This window comes from Prunus mume, linkage group LG5 (genome assembly GCF_029339155.1).
Source record: "Prunus mume cultivar Tortuosa linkage group LG5, ASM2933915v1, whole genome shotgun sequence".
Lineage (NCBI taxonomy): Eukaryota > Viridiplantae > Streptophyta > Magnoliopsida > Rosales > Rosaceae > Prunus > Prunus mume.
In genome coordinates this window covers 25,311,090-25,324,457 of record NC_142702.1, presented here as the reverse complement: position 1 = coordinate 25,324,457, position 13,368 = coordinate 25,311,090, and the positions used below count along the sequence as shown (strand labels likewise).

The following is a 13,368-nucleotide window of genomic DNA, read 5'->3' as shown; positions in this document are numbered from 1 at the left end:
ACAATAAATCTAAACTCCAACAGCAAACAATTACAGATGACAAACTCCACCAAAAAAAACACTGACAGCTGTCAAGTAACTCAACAATCACAAGTCAAATCCATTGAGATGGAAAATAGTAGGAATGGATATAGAAGATAGTAACAGAAACCTTACAGCAAACAGACTAAATTTACAACAAGCTCCATTAACCGAGCCCTAAAAACACAAGCACCAAAAATAATTATGAAATTAAGAAATAGGTCGAAGTAAACTCAAATTTATATTCCATACCTTAATTATTGTGTCCTTTGGCATACCCATTTGGATAAGGACATCACAGCTAACTTGATCCCAGTCAGTCTCTTCTACATCAGTTCTCTCTCTGCCACTATCTAATTGAATCGGAAAATTACCACAGTGAAAAAATCTTCCTACCCAAAGATACAAAACACTGTCTTCACTTTTTCCAACACCTGTATTTGGTGAGTAAATAGTGAAAGCAGATTTAGAATCTAGTTCCCTCACACCAAATGTAGCAATCTTCTCTAAACTGGGCCAGCGGCATACAAAAGGTTGCATAAAATTACATTGTGCTGGACAACTTTCCCCAGTCTCCTTTGAGGCAGATGATCCTGCACCTTCTTCCAAAGGGCAATTTTTCCAAGGTTCAGCAGAATGTTTGATAAAAGAAGGTTCCTTCTGGCATATGTTGCACTGTTGTCTTGAATATTCCCCTCCATTTTGAACACCATCCTTTGGCTCTAATACCTTGTCAATATCATCTATGTGACCTACAGAACAAGTACTGTCATTTATCCTAACACCATCTTCTTTAGTGGAAAGAAATTTTGAGGAAGTACTCATCAGCCTCATCTTATCACTCATCACAGGCAACTTGAGAGACAAACTACCTCTGCGCTCTGCAAGCGAAGATAACTTTTTGGATGGTAATGAGGTTGATCGAGAATAGGACTGTGAACTACAATTGGAAACAACGTTTTCTGGACTGTTAGACATGGGTTGATCAGAAGATTTAGATGCGAGGAGAGACATGTCAGAATCATTTGACAATGTTGAAGAGACTGGAAGAGAGCATGAAGCTGCTGATGGAGAATCCATAGAGGATTCTGAAAAGTACTTCGAACTAGTGCTTGATTCAGAAGATATGGAATCTGGTGATAGATATAGAGGTGAAGAAGAGGAGGACGATGAAGATGAAGAGGACGCTGATGAATTATTTTTAGCTGTATGAACTAACATCATAGAATCTGAATAGACCCTGGAGAGGGATATCCTGGGTGCTAGGACAAACTCCTTCATATTGCCAGAGGCAAACTTACGCCTGAGCATACTCCAGCTACTCTCTCTAGCAGGAAGATGGGTTTCGTGTTCATTCTCGGAGGATGCAAATGGAGGTACAAAACCACCCCTAATAGCTTTCTGGAAAATTTCAAAATCAACATTATATCCGTCTGTTTTCCTTTCACCTGGATGAATCTTAACTGTTGATTCCCCAACCTCCCCTCCATTGCCAGAGCCATCCATCAATGGCAAAATGTTTGAGAAAGCATCCCAAAAGTAAGCTGGTTCTTCCCCTTCCTTGATTATAGTTATTGGACCTTGCACTCTTTCATACCGAACAATCTGACAAACAGCCCCTCTTGCATCCCTTTCCATGATGGCCTCACAATTCTTACCAATCCAAACATATATGGCAGACGGTATATGAACAATAAATGCACCTCTAGAATCCAGAGCAGCAGGTGATGGATCATTCAACATTTTTGGGACAAGATGCAAAGGATCATACGGTGAATGTGGGGCAATTCTGTACATCCTCAATAGTGAACTCGGGCTAAGAGGAAAAGCATGGACCCTCTTTTGGCACTGTAACAACTGACAAGCAAAACCCATATTCGGATCAGCAATGCCTCTTGCTGCTTTCACATACTGAAATGCATCATCAAAACTCTGTCCTTCTCTCCACATAAGATACGCAATCACCAATGAGGTGGACCGAGATACCCCTTGACAACAATGAACAAAAACTCTTCCACCTTGTTCCCTAACATCTTCAAAGTAATCAAAAACATCATATAATATACTAGTAATGTCCTCAGTCGGACTGTCCTGCAACCATAGAGTTCTATACACAAAATCCGCCTTGAAATACTCGGGACAAACAAAACCCACACAATTTAGAACATGAGTAATCCCATTCTGCTTAAGTATGTCCCTATCCCTCGCAACTGCATCTCCACCAAGATAAATGTGTTCGGCCACTTTGGAACACTCTTTATCAAAGAAAGCAATCTTATCCCTCCTCACAAGCCCACCATTCTTTTCCGGGTTTCGCTGAATCGTTGATAAATCAAGCTTCAACCTCTCCCCACCACCTCTTCCACTTGGGGTAGGAGGTTGTGGCCACTCACCAATATCGTCCGAACCCGCCTTGGGCCACTCATCTAAGCTACGTCGAGCAAGAGGTAATTGCAAGGGGGGCAAACAAGACCTAGCCTTGCTATTCTGCTGGGACCGAGGGGTTAAAGGCACAGGAAACCTACGGTGGTTTTGGACACTGTTTCCTACAGTGGCATTTGGATCTACTAGGTCTTTTTCCTCAGTCTCAGGGTTGTGAGGGGTGGTCCGTGAAGCAGACCATGATGCTGAGCGCCAGAACATCTTCCGAGAGCTTGAAAGCTGGGCCGGAGGCCGTGAAGTAGCGGAGGCATCCTCCTTACTCACCATGCCCAATTGAAATTCTTAGTGCAAAACCCAGAAATCTGAAAAACCTCTAATTTGTTTCCATTTTTGCTTTAGTATGCTCCACCGGAAGAGAACGAGATGGGGTTCCGATGTACAAGAATGTAAGGAATCAAAACCCTATCAGATCAAGCATCAGCTACAAACACACTCTGACAGAAACACAAAATCGTAGTAATCTTATTAATCAACACCAAATCAAAAGTTCCAAGCATATAGTCATTGGAAAAATTAGCAGCAAATTAAATCAATAACGTGCCAAAAACAAGAGAAATTGTGACGCGAAAACTGTTAGGGTAGAATGGAAAACCCAATCTTGAGCTGAAGCCTAAATTATTCGTCGGCAAGGAGAAATTTAATAAAACCAATTGAAAACGAGGCAACTTGTGAGTTTCTAGGGTTCTACGTTGATGTGAAACTGCAGAGAGAGAGAGAGAGAGAGATTAGATTTGTGACTTACAGATTGAGATATGAGAGAGGAAGTGTGAGACAGGCGGAGCAGAGCTGTGAAGGAGACTGAGAAGCCTTGGGAGCTGTGAGAGAGAGAGAGAGAGAGAGAGAGGAGGCAAAGGCACAGGAAGGAAGGGGAGCGAAGGAGAAAGATACAGTATGCAGGCAGTGGGTTTTCAATTGCTTCTTCTTTGTTTAATTGACTGTTTCAGAGAGACTGACAGACCCATTTTATAAACCCACCCATATACCCATATACCCATATACCCATACCCATATATATATATATTTTTTTTTTCCTCTCATTTTCAGAATTAATGACCAATGATAATTCCATCATTTATTTTTTAAAGGTAATTTAAGGGCAAATGATAATATTTTTTATTCTTAATAATAAGCTCTTATTGAGTTTTTCCTTCTTTCCCCTCTCCATATTTTTGCATTTTTCTTGTTTTGGTTATATTTTTATGTTAAAGATTTACAGTTCTAAATTTGGTAATTGGTTGGACCAAAAAAAATTAGTTAGGGTAGTCAAAACACAAAGACCCAAATTAGTAACTTTGAATTTTGACTACTGCACTACAACAGATAATTGACTCCTGCAAAGATTCAGATAATCAAATCCTTCCAACTTAGGATGGAGCAACTTTTATTGGTAGTATCATTAAAATTTTGATTAAAAAATCAGATATTAAGTTTGAACATAATATTTACCTTCTTTTTTTTTCATTCGAAAGAAAAGTCATATTTACTTACAAAAATAACATGTATGTGATGGCTTGGCCCAATGGACTCGTCAACCAACCTAATGACCCAATAAATTGTCTTAATATCATTCGTGTTTGCGTAAATGATTGAGCTGTTGATGCATTGTGACCCTAAATAGCAAATAGTTGATAAGTATTCTTTTTATCAAATGACACAAGTAATGAGAGATTGAAACAAGACCTCCACCAATTCTCTTAATAATTTTTGGGAGACTTTGTAAAAAGACAAAGGAGAGAGAAATTTTTTAAAAGAAGCCAAAATGGACAAAATTGCCCTTATTTATTTTTGGATTTCCTAATGAATCCTTTATATTTGCATGTCTTTGATTTGAAAGTTGAGAGGTTTTTCTGTCTTTTTTGAAAAAGTTTTGCTTTTTTCAAAAGTGAAAATTTTTTTATAGCTAAAACTTAAATTTATTATTTTATTTTTTAAAGTCCAAATAATTGCTTTAAATTTTGTGGTGCCAGACTCCCTCAACATAGAAGTGTCACGTTTTGGGAAGAAAAACAAAGAACAATGATTGCTACTAAACTAATTGCTAATTTTCACATTTAATGAGGGAGGAAAGTGACACTATGAACCTAGAAAGTCCCAAATTCACACATTCGTTAAGCCATGAATATGACCCTTTAGACTCCCACACAAATTTAGGTCAGAAAAATGCAAAAGCAAAGTCAAATTCTTGGCGGAATTTGAAGGAAATTGGTTTTAGTCAGTGTTGGCATCATTTTTTCATGGTTTATTTCTTGATTGCTTGACAAGTTATCCTGGACTTGACAAGTGCGATCTGACTGATTTTCAAGGATAAATTATATTCAATGGTTCATCACAATCCATCAAACAACAGATTAAAGCCCATGAAATAAACTAGATCAGTTAGACGTGGGCATGTTTCCCTCTCAAATAAAATAACGACAGATAGAGAATCAAACAGATTTGTGAAGAAGATATTGCCATGCATGTGATAGACGGATAGCATCTTTTCGCATTTCTTCCTTTCATATGTTGGTCGAGTACATAATTCGACCCCATCATCTTTCCAAGTCTGCACATTAGAGAATCGGTCTACGCCAAGACCGGCATTTTAAAAATCAGCCTAGGCGGTCTGGGCAGGTCTGACCCAGAAAGAAAGGGCCATTTTAGAATCTCCAGGGACGAGATGACAATGGTGATATGCGTGTGTGTGTGTGTGTGTGAGAGAGAGAGAGAGAGAGAGGGGTCGCGGGTTATAACTTACTTCTGAGCGAGAGAGAGGGGTTGGAAGACGGCCGTGTTAGACTTTATATCAATGATGGTACTTTATAATTTACATATCCTTTTATTTTGAATGATTTTGGTATAAATTTAAAATTTAAAATACTAAATAATTATATATATAATAAATAAATAAAAATAAACGCCTAGGCTAAGGCAACAACAACCCATTTTTCCAAATACAATGAACATACTCTGATCCATAATATTTCCCAGCCAATGATCTCAACATCAAGAAGCCCAAGATTCTAAACCTTAAATTCTGACAATAATAGCTATCATAAATAGGCATGCATGTTTGAACAACAGAAATGCTAAATCTCTAGAACGCTTGCATTTATCTGCAGAGCAGTGGAAGGGAAGTTTAAGACTAATGAAATCACCTAATATGATAATCGAAGTATTATTGGTCATAGCATGACCCGGACCAAATTGGAGGACTTCGAGCAATCAAGTTGGTCACTGGAGCAGCTTGAACTCCACGTCTATTCAAGAGGCATCTGAAGTATTGTAGCCGAGGCAGTGCAGTCAAATTACCATTTCGCGCAGATGTTGCCTCCCTCCTGCTCCACAAACGCTCTACAGGGAAAATGAAATGGCATTCAATCTCAAGCTGAAGAGTACCCAGAAAACACACAGTACCAACATATCACACCTGGGAGATTGACTCTAAATCAACTTAATTCACTACTTACCTGCAGCAGCAGCAGCTCGAGGCCAAATAGTTTGCTGAACATCTGATGTATCAGCTGTCTCACCCCACATGCATACTTCTCCTCCAAGAACAAGCTTTTGCTGAGAAACATCATTAATTCCTTCAAGTGGTTCAGCATTATAAGTATCTTCCCAAGGGACATCTAGATGGTCAAGATACCAAACACCTTGATTGCTAAAAATACATCTGAAACCTTTGGCAACAGCCTTCGGACAAACCCCTGGGCCCAACCTATTGCATTTATAAAGTTAACAAAGTGCTTAAGACCATTAGAGCTTCACTTGATGCATCACAAAACTGTGCATAGGGAAGAAAATCACCAGTTATGCACTACAGTCTTTGGATTGAGCTTTGTTGGGAAGGTGTTGAAGGTTTCTTCCCTGTGGTAAGAAAACTTAAATCTGTCACATGATTCTTTACAGTATTGAGAAACAAAAACAACGAAACACTCTTTGAATAGTTGAATTCCCTTATTTAAAAGCTGTTGATTCATAACTTTAAACTGATGCAAAAACCTAGCAAGAATTTACGAGGGAACAAAAAAGGATGGTAACAATTCTATTGATATTAGACATACCAGTTTACCGGGGTCCAATTTTTTGAAATTGCTATTTCTTGTGCTTTGAGGACAAAATACTGATACGCGTCTTTAGTAGTCATGTTGTGTTGCTCAAGCCTACAAATATAAAGACCAATGCACAGAGTTACATGCAAATTGTAACCATCGCTTGAAAGGTAGAAGATTACATGCAAATTGTAATCATATAAGCTCTGAAAAATAATGAAAAGGCCAAATGAAGTGAATACCATTGCTTCACGTGTCGAGTGGAGCTCCAACAAGCTGTCAAATTTTGAAATAACATCAGATCGTATGCAAACATGAAACAACACAGAGAGAGAGGTTCTGCACATGACATCTAATGAAAATTTACAATCACACGATACACGAGTTTACATACAGGTCCTTAGAATATAACCCATCACAGATCCATCATATTTTGCAAGGAGAAGAAAGTCATCCGCTCACTTACAAGTTATGATATCTCAACGTAGGTGTAAACTATAAACATATGTACTCCTTCAAATTCTTGGAAGGAGAACAAATAATAATTGGTCGATTCTCCTCTAAGACTTTATCAGGATATAGAGAACAATACAACACTCTCTAGCTCAGAAAGTTAAGCGTGCACCAAAATTTTATAAAAGCAAAGTACTTATAATTTCATTGTTTATCAGAAAAAATTTATATAAAAAAATAACACAAAGATTAGTGTCGCATAAAGAAAAAGAGTAAACTTCTCCATTCTTGTGTAAATAAAATGACTGCAGAATATTAGCTTAGAACAAAAGGTTTTACTTACTTGTATTAACTTCATCACCGCCCAAGTGGAATAGCTCAAAGGGAAAAATCTTTCTCATATCTGTACATTGGAAACTAAAGTTGCGTAAGTATATGGAAGATAAACACAAGATTTGCCACAGTAGGTATAGACAATATACATTTTTTAAAGTAGAAATCATACATGGACATGATATTCATGATTTTCAGGTCCTACTTCTATGCATCAAGTGTGTAATCAGTGAGAGAGAGAGAGAGAAGTACTCGATACCCATACAGTAAGTAATCTATAAGCACACAATAAATAACAGGGTAAATGTTTTCATGAGCTTAACCTGTCAGAATTCCAGAAACCACATCGAAAGTTGAACTCTTTGATACATCAAGTGGCTCTTTGCAGGAAGTGGAAGGCCAAAGATTAGGATATCCAGCGCCCCTGCGCAAGAAAATTAAGAACAGGTTTGAGTTTTCATAAATTAGCAGTTTTACCAGATGATCAAAAAGCACTATTTGACAATGAGAATGCAATGTCAGAATAACTCTGATCTGTTTGCTACTGTAATTTAAGTTTCCTGCAAGCGCCCATGTGGTAAGGCACAAAAATAAAGTACCATACACGAAAAAATTCAGTTCTGCCAGACCAAGTAGTAAATGAGAAAAGAATTTTCTCCACAGACGATTCTAGATAGTGGTAAGCAGTAAGCATGTTGTGATGTTCAACTTCTCTAAATCATTTTCAGTGGAAGTTATCCAAGATTACAACATGACATCATAGGGAAAAAAATTACTTGTATAGAAAGAATTGGGTATTATATTGACAACTAAGTATCTTCTTCACTCTCTCAGTTCCTAGAAAGCCATGACAAAATAATTACTGACGAAACCAAAGCTAAGTAAGCTATGTCCCTTCATTTGATCAGACCATACTAATTAAGCATCAAATCCTAGCTTAGAGAAAATAGCTACTTGATGGGAAAGGCTGAAAAATCCACTTTTATCATTCTAAAAATAATTTAACTACAATAATATGTCCAAATCATTAGCTTAAGAGGGCAGTTAATCTGTCCACAACATTATCTTAAGACAAAAGATGATATTGAAAAAGATTTTTACCATGATTCTGCATGACCAGGGACATCTACTTCTGCCATAACATTGATGCCTGCCACAGAAACATGCAAAATGATCAAGTAAAATATGTAAAATAGATTATATCGCGTCCAACTAGGCTAAGGACACAACAAGGAATAGTACAAGAACATAAGCTTATTTTCTAGCCCAGTAAGGAAATAAAGACTACGCACCTCTTGTTTTGGCAAAGCTTCACATTAACATGTCAAAATGTGGAAAGAAAACACAAAATTAGTCTATTTAAGAGTATGAAAGCACAAACTGCATATCAGATATGCAGATTAAACAAGAAGACGTGGCTATATATTTAGAGGGCTGCAAGAATAATTCAGTAGTTACTTTTTCAGGTTCACATTTTTGGTCATCTGCAAGCATTCTATTTTATTTTATCTCACTCTAAGATAATCAGTAATAATCACTGCCATTATCACAGTTTTCAAAATAAGTCCCATTCAGGTTCATAATCCATCGTAAAATTCTCTGAAGATATGATCTATCATAGTACTTTCTGTTTTCAACAGCTAGAATGCAATGATTAGGATGAATACGGAATACACAAAAAATCTTCAGCTCTTCAAAGAAGTTCAAAAGCTAATGAGGATTGAATAATCTACAGAAATCTTACCTCACAATTTCAATTGCATCCTCAACTGTGTAGCGCTCCCACTTTGTATATGAACCTTTCCACAACTTTGGGTATGAAGGTACTTCTAGAGGAAATGACTCTCTATCTATGACGTGCCAATGAAGAACATTCTACTTAATGTAATTCGCAACATCAGTATTACATGAAAAAACATTAGAGAAACAAATCATAGTGTAATATCAGGAAGGTGCTTAAATGAATCCAAATGAAAAACCCTCCTGGGTAACATATCTTACAAGTTTAGCATATGACATCGATTCAATTACTTGTTTAATCACGTCAACTGGTAAATAGTGCCTTGATGTATCTGCAAAAGTGTGAAAAATATGGGCACTAAGAATCATTATAGGACAAACTAATTAATGAACTTAGAAGAGAATTCCTTCTTTCATGAAAAATAGTAGCTTACCAAGCAAAAGCCCTCTGTATGCAAACCTTGGACTGTCCCGTATGTACCAGGGTGCCCTGTATACTTGTACAGATTTACTCCCGTAATCAAAAGTACACAATTGGCTGAATGTCTAGAACATTGCAAAAGAGAAGACTGAATAAGGAAAGGGAGAAGCTGGAACAAAACATAGCCATGCCTATTTGTTTACAATGAGAGATTTGTTAAGCATACTATCATGAATACAAATTAAGCAGTGATCTCAATTACTAATCCAGAAATATTTCATTCTCATTATTTATATAAGTAAGCAATAAATACTTAACCATTTCAAGCAGATATTTTGACAACCACCGGAGTTAACATATCATACACAATTTCACGTAATTTGATAAGGAGCCACCAGTAAGAGGAACTATCACGCCCGCAGAGCACCATATACTTTGTGTTTGCCTGCATCTCACCAGAAAGGGAACAAAAATCAACATACATACTTATATACATGGAACGTAATTCAGCACATCCATACCATTATTTTGCTATTCATTTACTCCAAAATGTGAGTCGATATTGATTAATTTTGATGTTAACGCATCATGTACTAGTCAGAGCCAGAGTTTTGGTACTACGGACTTGCAAGACATTCTTATTTCTTTGGTTTGAAACCTCTCATCCCCATTTTGTAGTTATCTGTTAACCTCATGAAGTGCACTCAATGCAGGATGAGAAAGCATATATATGTTTTGCTTGATATAAATTGCTAGCTCAAAGAGCTTAACCCATCCAGGGAACAGGGCAGTGCAATTCACAACAAATTATCATCTCCTTCTGCATCTAATTGTCAGAATACACCAAAGAATTGAAAAACCACAATCTTCAATCCTCAATTTACCTCAATGGTGGCCTCCCCAACAATCGATTGGCCATCCTTCTTCAGCACAAACAAAGTATAGCTCTCATCCACACCAAGTTGAAGCTGAAAATAGCCAAACTCGCTATCAAAAGTCAAAACCACAATCATTTTCTCAAAACAAATACAAACTCTGAATTTATGAAAAAACCCAACTCACATCTTCGCTATCTGAATGAACCACAACTTTCAGTTTAGTAACATCATAGGACAGTCTCCTCCCCCTTATTCTATCAAAGGAAGAAACCCCATGACTGTTCTTGAATATAATAGCTTTGTAGCGATCAAACCCAAGTCTGAGAATGCTAGAGTTGCCTCCGTTCCCGCCCACAACGAGCGAGAGCTGTGGGTGGACAGAAAGGGTCTTGTTGCCGAAGCTGAAATCGGAAGGCAGAGGCCATAGGTACGTTAGAGAGTCGTTGACTTCATCAGCTGAATTAAGGCCTTGGGTTTGCAGAACACAGAGGGAGTGAGAGAAGACGAACAAGATTAAGAACAAGGTGGACATGGCCTGCCTGAATTCTGAGAAATGAGAAATGGGATTGAGTTTTGAGTTTTGAGTGTTCGATAAGAACTATGGTCTGTGTTTTGTGACAGGAGAGTGGAGTAGGTGAAACATCCAATGATGGAGATGATGAGAAGAAGACAAAGTTGGTAATAAACGGAATCAAAAAAGATGAAATCCTCAGGTTAATTTTCTTTATTTTTCTCTAATACGGTGTTTATGACTGAATATTTGTCTCTGATTCTGAACTTTTGAACAAAAACAAATAAAAGTTAAGGGTTAATTTCAATTTAGTGCTATGAATTCTCACTTTTAAGGCATGTTTGTCCATGCACTTAATTTTAACAATTATATATCCTAATTTTTTTAATTTTTTGCAATATGGTTACGATGTTAACATCACATTCAAAATTCATGTTAATTGCATATGTGGCAGGCATTTGTTCATTCTATTCGCTTCTTTTAATGTCAATTGAAGTGTATTTTTAGGCAATTGTTGTCTTCCCACCCAAACTTGCAAAAAAATGTGTCATAGCTTCTTAATAACAGTGCTTGCATAAGACAACAATTGCCCGAAAATACCCTTTAACTAACATCGGAAGAAGCGAACGGGTGAAAACTAGACTTGCCACATAGGTAATAACGTAAATTTTGGGTGAAGCCGAAACTATATTGCAAAAAAATTAAAAATTAAAGTACATGATTGTTAAATTTTAGAGTACATGAATAAATCTGAGTGAAAGTTCAAGATATTAATTTGAAATTAACCCAAAAGTTAACGTTGGCTAGAGTTTAGTGAGCATCTTGCTCCAAAATACAAATACTTTTTTTAAACAAATGTTTATATTATTGAAGAAAGTTAAAATTGTTGTCTTCATAATACTACAAAATTGTGATATTTGCTCCAACAAAAACAATTATATTTATTTTTAAAACACAAATATTTAGTTTTTTTTTTTCTGGAAATATTCATGGAATGTTTGCCTTTATGTTGTAAATTTTTTTTTCTTCTGGTTATATTCATGCTTTTTTTTAATAAAAAATATTTAGGTGTAATTCATAGTTGATTGCAGAAAGGTGGGAGCTACGAGAAAATGTAATATTTACCAAACTTTTATCATAGAAACTTGAACTTAAGATTTATTGTTTGTCCACCCATCTGATATCACCCAAGCAAAGCTTTGTAGGCACAATAAGATACTTATATTTTTGCGTCCATTTATGCCTGTTAATAGTTTTGTTGTTCTTTCACCCCATACCCAGTGTTTGAACCTAGGAGTTTTTTTTGTCTACCCATCTAATATCACACAAGCAAAAGTTTGTGGGCACAATAAGATATATATTTTTTTGCATCCATTTATGCAGGTTAATAGTTTTTTTTTTGTTCTTTCATCCCATACCATGGGCCGACCCATGAAATTTTAAGGGGTGGGCTAATTTTATTTATTTATGGGAAATCCATTATATTACATTTTTCTTCTTCTTAAAAATAGGTTTACATGGTTAATTGGCTATAGACTATCGGTACTTTTTTTTTATATGCAAAGAAAATGAATGGTAACAACTATTCTTCAATTAACAATTTTTAAATTTTATGGAAGTACAAATAGAAGTAGGGAGTGCAGTCATATAGATCTATAATTGCAGCATCATAAGTTACAACCATTCAACAAAACCAAGAGACAACTAGACAAGTAAATAGATTAAACCATAAAAAGGATGAATCATCAATAAAATTCAAAATTTAACACCCAAAATCATAAAAAGCTAACAATAACAATTGAAATTGAAATTAAACAAAAAGTAAGAGAGAAACTTACTAATATTAAAGAACCCATTGGATATAGGTTAATACACTTTTAAAGAAAGGAGACCTACTACTTCTAAGCTCTCAAGTTCAAATATAAGTTATAGTTACATGGATGGGTATCATAAAAACATGATGTTTGATGTGTGTAGGTGCTTCTAGAGATGAAATCTTATGATTGAGATAGGCTAATGTCAACAAAGAGGGGTAGACTATTTTTAATTAACCTGAGTTTGACTTATAAAATTAACACTAATTTTTTTCATCTTGAAATTTAGCATTGGACTAGAGCTCACTCTATAATCCATACATACATGGATCCACCTTTGCCCCATACCCAGTAGGTGGGCAGCAAATTAAAGAAGAAAAAAGGAAAATACAGGAGAATACATCAGTTTTAAAAGCCATTATAAAGGAAACATAAACAAACTTTGTCTAGATGGTGTAGCACCTAAGTTGGCTAAATGATGTATAGGTTAGTTAGATGGTGTACCGTAGCACATAGGTTGGTGAGGTGGCGTGGTCAGGCAAAAAAACTTACATGTAATGGGGATATCATTGTTTTGCTATCTCAGCCAATAACACAATAAGATGTGGAAAAATTATCCTACGTGTCATTACGTTATTGGCCGGAAATAGCAAAAAGTGATATTACTGTTACATGAAAGTTTCTTGTAATTAGGGTTAGAGTTTGGTTTTTATATTTATGA

The 13,368-nt window shown here is 36.2% G+C and overlaps 2 protein-coding genes across 4 annotated transcripts in view; both read right to left on the bottom strand.

The window, feature by feature from the left end:
• Window positions 1-3,395, bottom strand: part of MKP1 (mitogen-activated protein kinase phosphatase 1) — a 31,858-nt gene extending 28,463 nt beyond the window's left edge. For all 3 annotated transcript variants that reach the window (XM_089052536.1, XM_089052537.1, XM_008247169.3), the window contains exons 1-2: window positions 3,206-3,395; window positions 274-2,897 (exon numbers count right to left, since the gene is read on the bottom strand). In XM_089052536.1, coding sequence (XP_088908662.1) covers window positions 274-2,730 — 2,457 coding nt within the window. In that variant the 5' untranslated portion in view covers window positions 2,731-2,897; window positions 3,206-3,395. The remainder of the gene's footprint in view (window positions 1-273; window positions 2,898-3,205) is intronic.
• Window positions 3,396-5,369: 1,974 nt separating this feature from the next.
• On the bottom strand, window positions 5,370-10,919 carry LOC103343509 (beta-hexosaminidase 1). Its single transcript, XM_089052005.1, is given in 15 exon segments — window positions 5,370-5,796; window positions 5,913-6,163; window positions 6,253-6,312; window positions 6,510-6,608; window positions 6,740-6,773; window positions 7,294-7,353; window positions 7,607-7,707; window positions 8,385-8,433; window positions 8,576-8,592; window positions 9,028-9,158; window positions 9,285-9,355; window positions 9,458-9,569; window positions 9,840-9,883; window positions 10,325-10,412; window positions 10,507-10,919. Coding segments are annotated over 15 exon segments (1,641 nt in total). The 5' UTR covers window positions 10,855-10,919; the 3' UTR covers window positions 5,370-5,620.
• Window positions 10,920-13,368: the final 2,449 nt, after the last annotated feature.